General features: G+C 41.2%; 1 protein-coding gene across 1 annotated transcript in view; it reads left to right on the forward strand.

Annotated features, from left to right (window-relative positions):
• The first annotated feature begins 2771 nt into the window (after positions 1-2771).
• The window catches only part of LOC110499434 (syntaxin-binding protein 4), a 103701-nt gene continuing 87154 nt past the window's right edge, over positions 2772-19318 (forward strand). Inside the window, exons 1-5 of the mRNA XM_036956294.1 lie at positions 2772-3077; positions 12855-12928; positions 13292-13387; positions 14327-14396; positions 15523-15597. Coding sequence (XP_036812189.1) covers positions 3022-3077; positions 12855-12928; positions 13292-13387; positions 14327-14396; positions 15523-15597 — 371 coding nt within the window. The 5' untranslated portion in view covers positions 2772-3021. The remainder of the gene's footprint in view (positions 3078-12854; positions 12929-13291; positions 13388-14326; positions 14397-15522; positions 15598-19318) is intronic.

A 19318-nucleotide genomic window follows, 5' to 3' on the forward strand; every position in this document is an offset into this window, starting at 1 on the left:
TTCGCGAAGGATAGCCTACTAGGCAAATAGCCCTCGCGGCAGTCAAGCAGTTGGATTCCGCAGAGTCGTTCACAATCTTGTCCGGTTGCGGCCCACAACTAGACTTCGTTTCAAATATATTAATTAATAATCTTATTTGTACGCCTACTAGCAATCACAATTGCACATTGTTTGAGGCACAGTTTTATACGTTTCAGTCATATTTGACAGCTCCAATATGCCCCTATGGTGAAGAAATGGCTTTGTAGACTCATGATTCTTTTTAGTTCATTGTTCGCCGACACAACAGTCAGATTAATATAATAGTTCGATAACGTTTACATGAGTTGCAATAACGATTTCCCTAATAATCTTGTTTATATGGACACATCTGAAATCAGGTTACTGATGGCATACTGATAAATGTATGCTCATTGATTTATTCTCTGCCTTGCAATATACTACTTTCAGTCCCCCTATCTCTTTACTTATTTACACAACTAATTGGATGAAGTGTGTGTTTGTGTGAGAGAGAGTGTGTGCGTGTGTAGTTGGCTAGGCTGCTGACAGATCCGGTTATAGAAGGTAGAAGAGATACTCACTCACTCAGAGGCGTAGATGACACGAGAACAGATTTTTTTTCCCAGACCGTTGCAGTGTAAACGGTGTAGAATATTTGGACATGTACAAAGTGTCTACAGGTGGAGGAATCTGAGAGGTTGAAGTTGTGGGAAAGGAGGTCATGGTGAATGTTATGAAGAAGCTGTGACGTGTTCCAACTGTGTTGGAAAGCATGAAGCTACATATTTGGAGTGCTCTGACCAGGGCGGAAGAGAATGTGGTTGCCAAAGTCAGGGCCGTGGTACTCTTGAGGACTCTATGGTGTTGGAAGATGGACATTATTGTGGATGTGGCAGAGGGGTTCCTGGGACTAAAAGATTTCTCAAGGAAGGAATTGTAATTATCGCCATAGCCCTCATATATTAAATCTGTATTGCCTTTGCTTGTAGAAATATTCAGAGAAAATGTGTGGGAAGTTGACTGTTGACCTGAGGTGTATTCATTAGTCGGATTCTGTTACAAAACATTTAGCAATGGAAACAATTTACTCCAAACTGAAAGTTTTGCAATGAAAACCAGAGTTTCTATTTGACAAATTCAGGTAGGTCCCTCCCATACAGAATGATAGAGGCCACTAGTGGCCAAAAGGCCAGTTTAGCATGGGCAGCAGTGCCATTGAGGGCTTCCACCATTTTAATGTATTCATTCATTCAACTTCATGTCCAACCAAGTCATCAGGAGGGATCAGCAAATCGTGAAGAAGAAGACTTTAAAATAGAGATGGTGTCAATGGCGCTATCCATGATGATCATAGACACTATAATGGCACAAATTAAAACAGATGTGTCCTCTATCTATCTCTATGGTCCCACCCTGTTTTGTTAAGTTTACTCCAGGAACCCAACAGAAGCAAACAGAGCAAACCATTTTCTTTTGCAAAACATTTTGCAATTAACAAGACATTTTGCAACAGACAAAACATTTTGCAACAGACAAAACATTTTGCAATGGAATCTGACTAATGAATAAACCCCAGACTTAAAATAAACTAGTAAACTATAACAGGGTGGTGCCTCCATGAATTCCGGTAATCATGTGAAGGCAAGTGCCGGCCCTGGGGTTAGGGTAAGGGTTAAGGGTAAGGGTTAGGGTTAGGGTTGGGGTTAGGGTTAGGGTTAGGGTTGGGGTTGGGGTTAGGGTTGGGGTTAGGGTTGGGGTTAGGGTTAGGGTTGGGGTTAGGGTTAGGGTTAGGGTTAGGGTTGGGGTTGGGGTTAGGGTTGGGGTAAGGGTTGGGTTGGGGTTAGGGTTGGGGTTAGGGTTGGGGTTAGGGTAAGGGTTGGGGTTAGGGTTGGGGTAAGGGTTAGGGTTGGGGTTGGGGTTAGGGTAAGGGTTAGGGTAAGGGTTGGGGTTAGGGTTGGGGTAAGGGTTAGGGTTGGGGTTGGGGTAAGGGTAAGGGTAAGGGTTGGGGTTGGGGTTAGGGTTAGGGTAAGGGTTAGGGTAAGGGTTGGGGTTAGGGTTAGGGTAAGGGTAAGGGTTAGGGTTGGGGTAAGGGTTAGGGTAAGGGTTGGGGTTAGGGTTGGGGTAAGGGTTAGGGTAAGGGTTGGGGTTGGGGTAAGGGTTAAGGGTAAGGGTAAGGGTTAGGGTAAGGGTTAGGGTAAGGGTAAGGGTTAGGGTTGGGGTAAGGGTTAACGGTTAGGGTTGGGGTTAGGGTTAGGGTAAGGGTTGGGGTTAGGGTTGGGGTAAGGGTTAGGGTTAGGGTTGGGGTAAGGGTTAGGGTAAGGGTTGGGGTTGGGGTAAGGGTTAGGGTAAGGGTTAGGGTTGGGGTAAGGGTTAAGGGTTAAGGGTTAGGATTGGGGTTAGGGTTGGGGTTAGGGTAAGGGTTGGGGTTAGGGTTGGGGTAAGGGTTAGGGTAAGGGTTGGGGTTGGGGTAAGGGTTAAGCACAGGAGGTTGCACCTTTAATTGGGGAGAACGGGGGTATCTAAATAAAGTGCTGCCCATCTTTCTCTTCCTAATAGCTGTAATTGCATGGATGTGTACTTTGACCTATCTGTTTTTCTGTTCTCCCTCTCAGTCCCTCTGTCTCGTCCTGATTGCTGATTGGAAAGAGGTACGTCGTCAGTTTGAGTGTGTGGGTGTGGGTGTGTGACTGTGGGTATGTTTCTTAGATTGTGTGGTGTGTGTCTCCCTGACTCCAGGCGACAGTGGAAAGAGAGGTGAGGCGCAGGCAGTGCGTGATGGACGTGTATCAGGAGGGATTAGTGGTAAAGATAGGCAGGCGTGTTCTCTCTCTGACGAGGCGGATTTCAATCTCTCTCTCCCAACTGTTTAAACTGCTAGTGTCTCATCTCTCTCCAAACAACTGACTGCTCTCATCTCCCATGGCTCCGTAATATTTGTGTGTGTGTGTCTGTGTGGGGGGGTGTTTTTATCTCCCTGTCTGTGTGTGTTTGAGAAAGTGATTCAGTCTCTCTTTCTGTGCGATGGCACTACTGCCTAAGGAGGCAGAACGATTCGATGGGCTATCTCTGCTATACTGGTATGTCCCTCTTTTAATTTGTTTTCCTTCTATTTGCTTAATCACCCTCTTCACTCTTAATCTAGTTTCTCTTTTTAAGTCATTTTCTTAAATTGAAGGGTGAAAATATGTACAGTAAATTACATTTTGTTGCATCTAAAATTATACTTCCTTTCACCTCTGAGCCTTACAGTAGGAGGAGGTGCGTGCGTGTGTGTGTGTGTGTGTGTGTGTGTGTGTTGCTCAGAGACTTGTGCAGGGGAAGCAACAAGGAAGCCTTCATGTGTATGTTTACTTGACTGTTCTTTGCAGTGCTGTAATGTACGAGTTTAGCCACACTACATATGTAGAGTTGGAGATGGAAGTGTATCCTATAGATGGAGGTTTATAAATGGCCTATAGCAGCTGGAGCCCTGTGACCGCTCCTGGCCAGTCCTGTCACAGCAGGAGGACGAAGGGAAGACAGATTAGCCCGTATTAAGTGATCAGTTACATGTTTGTTCTAACCGTCGATACTCTGCAAGTAACTCACTACATTCTTATAAATAAAGGACGAAATAGGGTTGTTGAGAGCAATGCCATAGGGGAACTATTTTAGTGTCCGAAGAACCATACAAAAATCCTCCAGGACTGGAATTGAATAGCCCTGCTGTAGGGTTTTAAGCTTATTTGCATATTTCCCAGGGTGCGTTTGGAGTGAATTCTAGAGTTACCAGTACCACCCATGACTGTGGTTGTTGCATTCTTTAATTTCCAGTCCTTTTGCCTTTACCAAGTGAGATCCTAAGTGAATATGTTGTAATTAAAATGTAATTTAAAAAAAAATACAATGCATATTTCATAATGCCTTGTTTTGAGGGCCTAGTTGTACCCTCATACAGTGGCCTGAAACTCATACACTGGAAAACAAAAAAATCCTGTTGTTCTTATGGCAGTAAATTACATGAATTACTCCAAAAAAAAGTATAGTATGTTACTGTAAATTCAGAATAAACTTTGATTTAACAGTAAATTACATGAATTACTCCAAAAAAAAGTATAGTATGTTACTGTAAATTCAGAATAAACTTTGATTTAACAGTAAATTACTGTTATGTTTACAATTTACGTTAACATACTGTACTTAATTTATATATTTATATATATTTTATTTTTTACAGTAACTCACAGGCTGCTAATAAATTACCGTAAAAACTATAGGATTATCCAATTTGCTGTGTGCTATGAAAGGTACACATCTGCAGGCTTCACTACATACAAAAACCTTTAGGAATTCTGAAGAACTGTAGATGCCACTCAAGAACCTCACAGTTAACTCAAAAGGTTATTTATCGGGCAAGGAACATTAAGAGCTGAGGAAGAACCATTTAAGAACTTTTTTTTTTAGTGTACAATGACTCACTCACTACAATGTCCATTGTAGTGTTTATTGATTGTTAAGGGTTAAACAGTGTGTATGTGACACTGTAGGCTATATAAAACAAATATGGGTGAATGCATTATAGTCCTTTTGTAGGCTACAGGAACAGCTGTTTAGTGATCTTACTATGAGCCTTCGGAGTCTGTCTTGGCCATTTGTCTCTTGGTTAGTGTAATCTCCTGGGCTAAATTTAGAAATGTGGGCTTTTGTTGTGAACGGGGATGGGGAAGAGTAGAGGACGGAGGAAACGAGGACAATATGGGAGGGGAAATGAGGGAGGAGAGACAGAGAGAGGAACCTTAGGAAACCAGGTCAGCTCTTCCTAAAGCTGGAGTGTTAACCTCTTGTTGAACCCTTTTCCTCTGCTACTTCCAGGGTCATGAGCAGGGCAGAGACGAGCCATAGAAAATACCTCTTCCCTCTATTCCTTCATGAACGGAAACCAGAGGTGGCATGCCTATTACGGTGTTAGGGACGGAGTCCCACTTGTAATTGGTCAAAATTAATAATATGCGATGGGTAAAACAAAAAAAAATTGAATATATTTTTATTTAAAGAAAAATATAGATTATATAGAAATGATTGGATTGTGTTTTAAATGCTAATGAAAGTGCAGTAAATGTGTACATTTTCCTGTTTGAAAAAATATATTGTTCAAAACAATCTGTTCAGTTACTTTGCCCCTCAGTGACTGTCAACAGCAGCTCCAGGCCTCCGTGAACATTGCTTGGATTGTTTTACCAGGTATTTTCTATCAGGGCGAACTGCAGCATAAATCATAACAGCACAAAGTAAATGGACCTCCTTGAGGCGCTCAAATGTGCATGTCTACCTTTGATAAATAATTAGCTCTGATTCAGAGGGCTTTGGTTAAATGCGGAAGACACATTTCAATGGAATGCATTCAGTTGTACAACTGACTAGGTATCCCCCTTTCCATGCCAATTTCAACTCTTTCTAAACTAATATCTGATTAACTCAGAAATATGAAGTTATTTCAGAATGAAAGTTACCTGGCTAGAAGATCATGCTTTGTGACAATGTGTTAGCTAGCTATCCCCAGTTAGATCATGCTTTGTGACAATATGTTAGCTAGCTATCCCCAGTTAGATCATGCTTTCACTTATTGCATCTGCATGCTTGTTGCGTTCTCCCTGGTTTCCACTAGTTACCACAGCCATAGTGTTATACAGATTTTAAGAAGAATAAATTGTAGAAATAGGACGGGTTTCTGACTCTGTAGCTGTGGTAAGTAGTGATGACCATTCTCTCTGGTGCACTCGTTTTGTTCATGAGCTGGCTGCTCGTTCTAGCACAATCTAATCTGTTCCAAACAATGGCAGCATGTACAGCAGTAGTCATTCGGTTTTTTGACACGCAAGATGGAAATAGGTATAGTTATGCTGTTGTTCAAATTCACAGATCGCTTTATATATCTTCTCAAATAAACTACCTGAAGTTCGAAAACTTGTCATCATATTTCTGTCATGCTGCTTTGTTGACAACACCAACCACCTGGTGCTCTGGGTATTCAGCCAATCAGTTGCTGCCGCTGACGGAAACTCAGGAAACCAGGTCAGCTCTTCCTAAATCTGGAGTGTTAACCTCTAGCTGAACCCTTTTCCTCTGCTACTTCCAGGGTCATGAGCAGGGCAGAGACGAACATGCCGACACTCCATCAACTTCTGAGTACTTATATATCATTTTCCCATTGACATCAATGAAAGATTTATGCACATGCTTTAGTTAAGCAGGGATCTGTTGTAAAAGCATTCCACAACTCTAAATCGGTCCATAAACTGACAAGGTCTTGGATGATGAAAGCTATAGGATAGCAAATGTGGGTAGGTCTGCTATGACAAGGCATTTATTATCTAGCAGTTTGTAACAGGCAAAAGTGACGCTACATTAGCCGTTACAGGTTAGGTACTGTTTGGCGTAGCACAGAGAATTTTCAACCAACCTTAACTTGGTGATACTTCCTCAATTCTCGACTTGCAAGACAACCGATGTCTTCTAAACGTCCATGTCTAGTTGTCTAATGCTCCGTTATGAAATGAAATACGTTTTTTGCTTAATGAAGTAATCCGACAATGTGTACGACGCCATCTTGTCTATTTCTTCTCTCGTTGATTGAGACATCATCATGACATGCAGCACTTTGAGCATGACACCCACCTGTCTCAATAATGAGGGAAGATTTTAAATAGACAAGATGGCGTCGTACAAATGGTCGGATTACTTCATGGAGCAAAAAATTAATTACATTTAATAATGGCGCGTTTTCTAAATTCAAACAAACCCCCTGAAACTAGACATGAACTTTGAGGAAGTATCACCAAGTTAAGGTTGGTCAAAAATTCTCTGTGCTACGCCAAACAGTACCTATCAGACAACTGGAACTGGAGTAATGGTCTGACCAGGTGATATTTTTTTACATATTTTTTTTATAGACCAGTTCATGTTTTGAATAGTCAGCACATGTAGCAGATGTCATATGGCCCTTTGGTGTGTATATCATGGCTTCCCCCTCTCGCTCTCTCTCACTCTCTTTCTCCCACCAAGTGTTAAGACTTAACAACAAGTCATAAATTCCTGGCAGAGACTCTCTTCCCCCTGGTCAAGAAGAAAGAGAGAGGAAAGAAACCTATGGAACAAAGAGCTTCTCTTTGTTCAACTCTGTCGTGATGTATTGATTAATGTGTTGCTCGTCGATTGATTAACGGTTTATAATTACATGATTAAATGAATAAGGCAATTATTAACCTGTGGCACCATGGGAAAGTTTTTAGCTTTATTGAGTTTCTATTTCCCAAATTAACTCAAAAGAATATCAGAATATCGATTTTATAACAGTCGCTAATTAGTCCATTCTCAGTCTCATTCTGAACGTCGCATAATCCAGGAATCTGCTCAAACCCGAGTCTCGCCAAATAAATCCCCCCCACACCAATTGAGTTGATTATTTATTTGCAAACAAGCTACAAATGCTAATATAAGATACACAAACACACAGTCTAGGCTATATGTTAATTCTTAACTCACAGGTTTTATACCCTCGGGTCAGGAATGGGCATTTTCGCCTTTAGGGCAGTTCTCTGGGCGTACCAAGTTATGAGGATTTTACTCAGATCCAATTTAGACAAATAACTTCACATTTCATCTTTAGAAAAACATTCTCTTTGATCTGGACATTTTCCACACAACCTACAATATGCAAACATCAGGCACATACTAGGAAAACTCTTAAAGTTACAATGTATTTGTTATAACATTGTCCTTTAACTTTTAATATCACAACAAAAATAACATTAATTTTATATTTAACTAGGCAAGTCAGTTAAGGACAAATTCTTAATTACAATGATGGCCTAGGAACAGTGCAACAGGTGTAGAATGACAGATTTTTACCTTGTCAGCTCGGGGATTCAATCTAACCTTTCGGTTACTGTCCCAACGCTCTAACCACTAGGCTACCTGCCACCCCTACATTCTAACCACTAGGCTACCTGCCACCCCTACATTCTAACCACTAGGCTACCTGCCAGCCCTACATTCTAACCACTAGGCTACCTGCCACCCCTACATTCTAACCACTAAGCTACCTGCCGCCCCATTCATTTTCATATTCCATCTATTGCCATTTCCACCATTGTGGCTGACGAAACCTATTGTCCCAAAGTCCATTTATTGCTTGTTAATGTTCTGAGGCCGGTTCACCATAGTGAGAGAACAAAGGAATTTTGCCCCCATCTCCATACCTCTCGATCTCTTCCCCTCTGGTGGGTGTGAGAGATCTCTCCGTAGGATTGTGGTCCACGGTAACCTAACCAAAGCAGGCCAATCATGACAACTCCTAATTCCCCCATATTGGAGGATTAAACAATATTTATATTTTTGAGAATGTGGGAATGGTCCGTGGGTATTTAAGGTACAATCCTGTCGAAGGTGTTTTATTTTGGGACATCAGGAAGGACAGTAGCACAGAATAACGGTAGCTTTGGATGTGTACATTTCTCAGTTATTAGTTTTCTATTTGAATGTTGTGTAAGATATATGATTGAATATGAAACTATTTGTGAGAAGATGTAATGTCATGTTGTCCTTCTATAGGAGATACTTGTTTAGTTATAAAGTGTTAACTAGTCAATGGTCACACCCTTGTGAGCCCAGACATCACATTAGGCATTATAGAACCACCCCTTCTTCCACAGAGTATAAAACCCACTTCCTTCAAAATGTATATTAAGTCAGAGAATGTCTCACGTTGGAATGGCTACAATTCTATAGGCCGCGGAGACCATACAGCTGTAGTTGTGACTACTCGGCTGGAAATTGTTAAACTCTGAGACTATCGATCACTAAAGAATAAGAGCAAACCTTAGATGTATAATTACTAAGCTGCAGCTGGAAATTACGTAAATCTAGTACAAGAATAGCGAGAACTGTGGAAGCATCTATTCTATGCAATGACCATCTGTAGACCTGACGTATCCATTACAACAGACACTATCCAGAGCCGCGGAGAAAGCTACAACCACAAAGGACATTGTGACTTCTGGGAAAGTTAACCAAAGACTCTCTGATGATCTGACTCTCCAGCAGACGGACCGGCGATTCCAACAGAGAAGACAACAACGACATACAGGCATAAATATATACATTGCAATTATTCTCGAATGAGCGGCCGTTCATGTGTAAATTATTAGCATTTCAATTAATATAATTATCAACTGTGTGTAGTGAATCCATTTTGTCTTTCCCACTCTTTCTCAGTCCCCACCCCTTTCCTTTGTCTACCAAGCCTTCATATCGGTATCGTCAGCTAGGAACTTTTTCTTTGCATTATGTAGTAACCCAAATGTCTACTGTTTGTTCATGTAATTCTGTGTGATTATTTAGTTACTTAGTAAATAAATAATTAAGCCAATTTATATATCGCCGATTCATGATTTAGGCTAGGATTCGTACAGATATCCAAGTGTTTGCGACATTCAGTAATGAACTGATGAATTAATAATAATAATTCATTAATGAGCGACTGTTTTGATTAGATATGAAAATATCTGAAGAGTTATATTTGGGAGTTTGACACTATATACAGTGCCTTGCGAAAGTATTCGGCCCCCTTGAACTTTGCGACCTTTCGCCACATTTCAGGCTTCAAACATAAAGATATAAAACTGTATTTTTTTGTGAAGAATCAACAACAAGTGGGACACAATCATGAAGTGGAACGACATTTATTGGATATTTCAAACTTTTTTAACAAATAAAAAACTGAAAAATTGGGCGTGCAAAATTATTCAGCCCCCTTAAGTTAATACTTTGTAGCGCCACCTTTTGCTGCGATTACAGCTGTAAGTCGCTTTGGGTATGTCTATCAGTTTTGCACATTGAGAGACTGAAATTTTTTCCCATTCCTCCTTGCAAAACAGCTCGAGCTCAGTGAGGTTGGATGGAGAGCATTTGTTAACAGCAGTTTTCAGTTCTTTCCACAGATTCTCGATTGGATTCAGGTCTGGACTTTGACTTGGCCATTCTAACACCTGGATATGTTTATTTTTGAACCATTCCATTGTAGATTTTGCTTTATGTTTTGGATCATTGGACAGAGTCTCCCACCTCAGCTGTAGATCTCTGCAGTTCATCCAGAGTGATCATGGGCCTCTTGGCTGCATCTCTGATCAGTCTTCTCCTTGTATGAGCTGAAAGTTTAGAGGGACGGCCAGGTCTTGGTAGATTTGCAGTGGTCTGATACTCCTTCCATTTCAATATTATCGCTTGCACAGTGCTCCTTGGGGTGTTTAAAGCTTGGGAAATCTCTTTGTATCCAAATCCGGCTTTAAACTTCTTCACAACAGTATCTCGGACCTGCCTGGTGTGTTCCTTGTTCTTCATGATGCTCTCTGCGCTTTTAACGGACCTCTGAGACTATCACAGTGCAGGTGCATTTATACGGAGACTTGATTACACACAGGTGGATTGTATTTATCATCATTAGTCATTTAGGTCAACATTGGATCATTCAGAGATCCTCACTGAACTTCTGGAGAGAGTTTGCTGCACTGAAAGTAAAGGGGCTGAATAATTTTGCACGCCCAATTTTTCAGTTTTTGATTTGTTAAAAAAGTTTGAAATATCCAATAAATGTTGTTCCACTTCATGATTGTGTCCCACTTGTTGTTGATTCTTCACAAAACAATACAGTTTTATATCTTTATGTTTGAAGCCTGAAATGTGGCAAAAGGTCGCAAAGTTCAAGGGGGCCGAATACTTTCGCAATGCACTGTAAATTACATTTTTACGTGGTGCCCCAACTTCCTAGTTATTTAAAGTTACATGATTAGTTTAATCGCATAATTCAATTGCACATAGAGCATTGATTCAATAAAATACAGTCTTCACATTTAATGAAAGTCCAGACACAATACAGATATACAAGAGATATTTGATGAACACAACAACCTATAAGTTCGTGGATCTTGATTCTGGTACAGTACCTGTGGTGTAAAAAAAAGTGGTTTCTTTTCATGACCAATGTCATCCAAGTAAAGCACAAATTAGTGAAAGGTCTGGCCGCCAAATATACGGAACAGGTGCTGGGTACATAGCACAAGCTGAAGGGCAATAGGTTAAACGCAGAGGTCAAGCAGCTGTTGGAAAAAGAAAGCCCCAATGAATGCTCATCTGATAGGAAGTCTTCTGAAAGCTTTCAAGTCAAGACAATAGTTGGAACCGCAGTACATGGAGAACGTAAACAGCATGTAGCCACACTGTCTGGACCACAGATGTACTGTTGTATTGACTGTCAAATATAATGCTCCCGTAGTTTATTGTGCCAGAGCATGTATCAGTGTTTGGGTATCAGTGTTTGGGTATAAGTACTGTGTATTTTTATACACAGCACTTGCAAGTTATTGGATGTGCGTACACTACATTTGAAATGAATTGTATTGACTGTAGTCATCCAATGCCCTAGTTTGAACCCAACGCTATGTCCTCTGTTTCTTCCTGTATCTGTCTGTTTGTCCAGAGGATTACCTCCCAGCCCTGTCCTGTCCTCCCAGGTCTGCAGATTGGCAGCAGTGTTTTCCAATACCTAATGCACCTGTTTAGACTGTAATTACTTTTTTTCATAATTGAAAAGATCTAAAAGCTCTTTGCTGCTGTAAACCATTTACTCCCATCGGTGACGCAGCATGCAACACACACACACACACACACACACGACACACACACACACACACACACACACACACACACACACACACACACACACACACACACACACACCACACACACTACACACACACACACACCACACACACTACACACACACACACCCACACACACACCACACACCCACACACACCCACACACACACCACACACACACACCACACAAATACACACACACACACCACACACCACACACACACACACACACACACACACACACACAATTAAGGCCAAGAGTTTCTCCTGATCACATGATGTGGCCTGGAAAACCTTTTGACCGTCCTCATACAATGTTCACGTCCAGCATAATGGCATTAATTCTCAACAACAAATCTTCTTTTCAGATTGGGTAAGTCCTTGGTTATTACTGTCATATGAAGCATTTTAATGCTGTGAATGGCTCATAGGGAGATTGGTCTGGACAGCCTGAGCTGATGTGATGCTGCCAGTCAAAGTCCCTGTGAAGAGATGAGACGGTGTGTTTTTGTTTTTCCCCTGATGCTGAAACCCTGTCAGTTTGTGTCTGGCGGCTGCTTCTGACCCCACATATACTCAGAACGCACCGACACAAACTCTCCACACACACCTGCAGCCGCTCTGGAATACCACACTCGCCTCACACACTCGCCTCACACACTCGCCAGACACTTTGGTGGCTCCGTAGACCACACACTCCCTACACACACACTCGCCTCACACACTCGCCTCACACTTGCCAGACACTTTGGTGGCTCCGTAGACCACACACTCGCCTCACACACTTGCCAGACACTTTGGTGGCTCCGTAGACCACACGCCCTACACTCACTCGCGGCGGCTCCTGACACATTTCAACTCGTCTGTAAAGCCAGTCCACAGCTGGTTATGGAACATATTGGTGTGGCTCTGGGAACCTATTCTAACGAAATCCTTTGGACAATGATTCAATTACATCTTGAGACCGGAGATGAAAGCTCATCCGATGAACCATGTGGCTGTGAGAGGTCTCTTTCTATCTTCCTTTATCTCTTCCATTCTCTTCCTCTATCCGTCATGAGCCTTCTTTCCTTTCCATCCACGAGGGTTTAAAATAATATTTATTAGTTAAATGGGTAAACGTTGGGGTGACGTGACCGAGAAGGTATTTGTGTGTTCCAGGACCGTCATGGGGCCTCACGGCATCAACCGGGCCATTGAGAGACTGGAGTTCTGCGACTGCAAGAAAGGACTGGGTCAGTATACATCTTGACCTCTAATGTAATATGCATTATGAATGGATGTAGCTATAGTCTATATATGTTTTAATCAGCTATAACTGGGGCCCAGAGGTTTCCCTGGTCAGATTATGTAGTCAAGGAAAAACTCTTGGCCCTAGTAACGAATGATTATTATAGCAAGTCGAAGGGCGACATTTCCCTCCGCAAAAAGAGCTGTGCAGTGAGCTAACGCACCGCAACATCCTAAATAGTGGCAGCTCCGATACTGCACCTCTCAATTGCTCTAAAATGTGTTTTCTGCTTAATAGATTTCCCCTATAACCTTTATCTACTGGGGTTCATATAAGGTGTTGCTTTTGTCTCTTGTTCCTCATCCAGGGGTGAAGATCATCGGTGGCTACAGAGAGCAGACACGTGAGGAGTTTGGGATCTTCATCAAGCGGGTGTTACCGGGAGGGCTGGCTGCTCAGGATGGTACGTTACTTTCTGATTGTTGTTGTTTTTGGCTAATTTAGTATGTTGATAAATAACCTCTATTACAGATGATGATGGCAAAATGCTCTCTTTTTCTTCTCTTTATTTTCCTCTCTCGCTCTCTTTCCCTCTTTCGCTCTCTTTCCCTCGCTCTCGCTCTCTGTCTCTTTCACTCTCTCTCTCTCGCTGTCTCTTTCTCTCATTCTCTCTCTCGCTGTCACTTTCTCTCATTCTCTCTCTCGCTGTCTCTTTCATTCTCTCATTCTCTCGCTCGCACTCTCTCTTTTATTCTCTCTTGCTCTCTTTCCCTCTCTCTCGCTGTCTCTCTGTCTCTTTAACTCTCTCTCTCTCTCGCTGTCTCTTTCTCTCTCTCTCTCTCTCGCTCTCTCTCGCTTTTTCTCTCTCGCTCGCTTTCTCTTTCTCTCTCTCTCTCTCTCGCCGTCTCTTTCACTCTTTCTCTCTCTCTCTCTCGCTCTCTCTCGCTTTCTCTTTCTCGCTCTCGCTCTCTCTCGCTTTCTCTTTCTCTCTCTCTCGCCGTCTCTTTCACTCTCTCTCTCTCGCTGTCTCTTTCACTCTTTCATTCTCTCTCGTTCTCTCTCTCTCTCTCTCTCTCCGTCTCTTTCACTCTCTCTCACTCTCTCTCGCTTTCTCTTTCCCTCTCTCTCTCTCGCCGTCTCTTTCACTCTCTCTCTCTCGCCGTCTCTTTCACTCTCTCTCTCTCGCCGTCTTTCACTCTCTCTTGCTCGCCGTCTCTTTCACTCTCTCGCTGTCTCTTTCACTCTCTCTCTCTCGCTGTCTCTCTCTCGCCGTCTCTCTCTCTCTCTCTCGCCGTCTTTCACTCTCTCTCTTTCATTCTCTCTCGTTCTCTCTCTCTCTTTCACTGTCTCTCGTTCTCTCTCTCGTTATCTCTCTCTGTCTCTGTGTATTTGTGTGTTCCAGGGAGGCTTAGAACGGGCGACCTCATTTTGGAAGTCAATAATATGAGTTTAGGAGGAGTAACCAACGAGAGGTAGGTCATTGGTGCACAGTGGTAGACTAGGACATAATTAGGTCATGTGAGTTTAGTTGTTTGTTAATCATTCGTTAGCCATGTGAATGATGCTATGCAAAGTATGTTACATTGGTGTTTGTGTTTCAACTCAGGAGTAATACTTGAATGCCACACATTGAATTAAAAAACAAACAGTTTTCTACATAGAGGTGACTAGAGGTCGACCTCTAGAGGTGACGATGACTGAAGGTGTTATGCCAGTTCCATCACCATTTTCTGTGTATCTCAAATGGCACCCTATCCCCTATGGGCCCTGGTCAAAAGTAGTGCACCCTATCCCCTATGGGCCCTGGTCTAAAGTAGTGCACCCTATTCGCTATGAGCCCTGGTCATAAGTAGTGCACCCTATCCCCTATGGGCCCTGGTCTAAAGTAGTGCACCCTATCCCCTATGGGCCCTGGTCTAAAGTAGTGCACCCTATTCGCTATGGGCCCTGGTCTAAAGTAGTGCACCCTATTCGCTATGGGCCCTGGTCATAAGTAGTGCACCCTATTCCCTATGGGCCCTGGTCTAAAGTAGTGCACCCTATTCGCTATGGGCCCTGGTCTAAAGTAGTGCACCCTATTCGCTATGGGCCCTGGTCATAAGTAGTGCACCCTATCCCCTATGGGCCCTGGTCTAAAGTAGTGCACCCTATTCCTTATGGGCCCTGGTCATAAGTACTGCACCCTATTCCCTATGGGCCCTGTTCATAAGTAGTGCACCCTATTCCTTATGGGCCCTGGTCTAAAGTAGTGCACCCTATCCCCTATGGGCCCTGGTCTAAAGTAGTGCACCCTATTCGCTATGGGCCCTGGTCTAAAGTAGTGCACCCTATCCCCTATGGGCCCTGGTCTAAAGTAGTGCACCCTATTCCCTATGGGCCCTGGTCATAAGTAGTGCACCCTATTCCCTATGGGCCCTGGTCTAAAGTAGTGCACCCTATTCCCTATGGGCCCTGGACATAAGTAGTGCACCCTATTCCCTATGGGCCCTGGTCAAAAGTAGTGCACTATAAAGGGAATAGGGTGCCATTTGTGACATATAATTTCCTGAACCCGGGTGTAGTGTTAAAACTGCTCTCCTCTCTCCTGTGGTCCTATAGGGCGGTGGATATCCTCCGGTCAGCGTCAGCCTCCAATCACATGTCTCTGATGGTTGCCAGGGACGATGAAAGCAGGTAGCCAAGCCTGACTTTATTTAAAAGGAAATTCCACCACTTTTCAGAGACTCTCATCTCCAGCACAATACCAGAGTCTACATATGTGATAACAAACAGCGCTTTATAGAAAATAGAAAAAAAATGTAAAGTAAAACAAATTCTGCCCGATGACGATACTTTAAAAACAGTGATTTTCAAACACTGATGTTTGCGGTGTTGTGGGGAGAGAGAAGATACATTTTCTCTGGCTAGAAACTCATTGCCGGTTTTGAAAATCACTGTTTTTCTTTTTACCTTTTAATCCTAACCTGTCAGGTCACATTTTTTAGGACCTTTCTTCTTCTCTTTTTAACCACAGATCATAGAAAATCATTTTGTAGGACCTTTCTTCTTCTCTTCTTAACCACAGATCATAGAAAATCATTTTTTAGGACCTTTCTTCTCTTTTTAACCACAGATCATAGAAAATCATTTTGTAGGACCTTTCTTCTTCTCTTTTTAACCACAGATCATAGAAAATCATTTTGTAGGACCTTTCTTCTTCTCTTTTTAACCACAGATCATAGAAAATCATTTTGTAGGACCTTTCTTCTTCTCTTTTTAACCACAGATCATAGAAAATCATTTTTTAGGACCTTTCTTCTTCTCTTTTTAACCACAGATCATATAAAATAATTTTGTAGGACCTTTCTTCTTCTCTTTTTAACCACAGATCATAGAAAATCATTTTGTAGGACCTTTCTTCTTCTCTTTTTAACCACAGATCATAGAAAATCATTTTGTAGGACCTTTCTTCTTCTCTTTTTAACCACAGATCATAGAAAATCATTTTTTAGGACCTTTCTTCTTCTCTTTTTAACCACAGATCATAGAAAATCATTTTGTAGGACCTTTCTTCTTCTCTTTTTAACCACAGATCATATAAAATAATTTTGTATGACCTTTCTTCTTCTCTTTTTAACCACAGATCATAGAAAATCATTTTGTAGGACCTTTCTTCTTCTCTTTTTAACCACAGATCATAGAAAATCATTTTGTAGGACCTTTCTTCTTCTCTTTTTAACCACAGATCATAGAAAATCCTTTTTTAGGACCTTTCTTCTTCTCTTTTTAACCACAGATCATAGAAAATCATTTTGTAGGACCTTTCTTCTTCTCTTTTTAACCACAGATCATAGAAAATCATTTTGTAGGACCTTTCTTCTTCTCTTTTTAACCACAGATCATAGAAAATCATTTTGTAGGACCTTTCTTCTTCTCTTTTTAACCACAGATCATAGAAAATCATTTTGTAGGACCTTTCTTCTTCTCTTTTTAACCACAGATCATAGAAAATCATTTTGTAGGACCTTTCTTCTTCTCTTTTTAACCACAGATCATAGAAAATCATTTTGTAGGACCTTTCTTCTTCTCTTTTTAACCACAGATCATAGAAAATCATTTTTTAGGACCTTTCTTCTTCTCTTTTTAACCACAGATCATAGAAAATCATTTTGTAGGACCTTTCTTCTTCTCTTTTTAACCACAGATCATATAAAATAATTTTGTATGACCTTTCTTCTTCTCTTTTTAACCACAGATCATAGAAAATCATTTTGTAGGACCTTTCTTCTTCTCTTTTTAACCACAGATCATAGAAAATCATTTTGTAGGACCTTTCTTCTTCTCTTTTTAACCACAGATCATAGAAAATCCTTTTTTAGGACCTTTCTTCTTCTCTTTTTAACCACAGATCATAGAAAATCATTTTGTAGGACCTTTCTTCTTCTCTTTTTAACCACAGATCATAGAAAATCATTTTGTAGGACCTTTCTTCTTCTCTTTTTAACCACAGATCATAGAAAATCATTTTGTAGGACCTTTCTTCTTCTCTTTTTAACCACAGATCATAGAAAATCATTTTGTAGGACCTTTCTTCTTCTCTTTTTAACCACAGATCATAGAAAATCATTTTGTAGGACCTTTCTTCTTCTCTTTTTAACCACAGATCATAGAAAATCCTTTTTTAGGACCTTTCTTCTTCTCTTTTTAACCACAGATCATAGAAAATCATTTTTTAGGACCTTTCTTCTTCTCTTCTTAACCACAGATCATAGAAAATCATTTTGTAGGACCTTTCTTCTTCTCTTCTTAACCACAGATCATAGAAAATCATTTTTTAGGACCTTTCTTCTTCTCTTTTTAACCACAGATCATAGAAAATCATTTTTTAGGACCTTTCTTCTTCTCTTCTTAACCACAGATCATAGAAAATAGGCTGTTTTCACATAATATAGACCCTGTTATGGTGCTGCAGATAATGACTAGGAAGTTGAAAAGTGGAGGAATTGCCCTTTTACGTGTATTTTATGTATTTCATCAGAAGTTTTGCCATTCTCGGTGTTGTTTGATTTGGTATATGATTATTATATATTATATACTGTATAGTACCAGTCAAATGTTTGCACACACCCACTCATTCCAGGGTTTTTCTTTATTTTTTACTATTTTCTACATTGTAGAATAATAGTGAAGACCTCTTCAAAGTAGCCACCCTTTGCCTTGATGACAGCTCTGCACACTCTTGGCGTTCTCCCACATGTTTGACTGGAACTGTACATATTTTATTTATTTATTTATTTCCAAAACGATACTTGGGAGTCAAATATTGCAATATGAAACGGTATCGATTTATTCCCCCGTCGCTATTAGACAAAGGCTACGAACGTTTGTGTGCAGCCTACGTGTGGTAGTGTGCACTACGTTGTTGTCACTGAACAAGGGTACATACTGTTAGGAGCTGAGTGGTTAAAGAATCCTTGATTTGCTTTTGATAAATACAACTGATTACTACAGTAAGAACATGAAGGACTTTGGGTTGTGTTCACTCAGAAATGGAAGCGGTGTCCGAAATGGACCCCATTCTAATAATGTAATATAATAATACTGTATTATATATCATGTATATCAGGAGCCCTGGTCGAAAGTAGTGCACTATATAGGGAATAGGGTCCTGGTCGAAAGTAGTGCACTATATAGGGAATAGGGTCCTGGTCTAAAGTAGTGCACTATATAGGGAATAGGGTGTCAGAAACAGAGAGCCTTGGGGAAGCTTTAGGGAAGATAGGTTGAGTGTTGTGTAACAGTGTTTGAGGCCTGGCTGGTTCAAATGTGCAGATTTCAGAAAACTGCTTATTAGAGGACAGAGAAAGAACACTCATTCATAGCTGTGAGGGTGTTTCCTTCTGACCTCAGTCAGCACAGGAAGCCGTCTGTCATGGTAGAAACATGAAGTAACACAACCCCAGTTAACCCCTGTGTGTGGATGGCGTACGTTCAACACATTTTCCAGCATACTTCAAAGTATTCACTGAGTGTACAAAATACTAGGAACATCTGCTCTCTCTGACAGCCTGACCAGGTGAATCCAAATGAAAGCTATGATCCATTATTGATGTTACCTGTTAAATGAACTTTAATTAGTGTAAATGAAGGAGAGGAGACAAGTTAAAGAATGATTTTTAAGCCTTGAGACAATTGAGACATGAATTGTGTATGTGTGCCATTCAGATGGTGAATGGGAAAGATAACATATTTAAATGCCTTTGAACGGGGTATAGTAGTAGGTGCCAGGAGCACTGGTTTGAGTGTGACCTGGCACAAGATGGGGAGAAGACCGTGTCCTTGATAAAACGCTGCTCTACTTTTTTCACATAACAATCAACTCAACAAGTCCTACAGGCCCTAGTTTTATCACACC

This window comes from Oncorhynchus mykiss, chromosome 20 (genome assembly GCF_013265735.2).
Source record: "Oncorhynchus mykiss isolate Arlee chromosome 20, USDA_OmykA_1.1, whole genome shotgun sequence".
In the NCBI taxonomy this organism is placed as follows: Eukaryota; Metazoa; Chordata; class Actinopteri; order Salmoniformes; family Salmonidae; genus Oncorhynchus; species Oncorhynchus mykiss.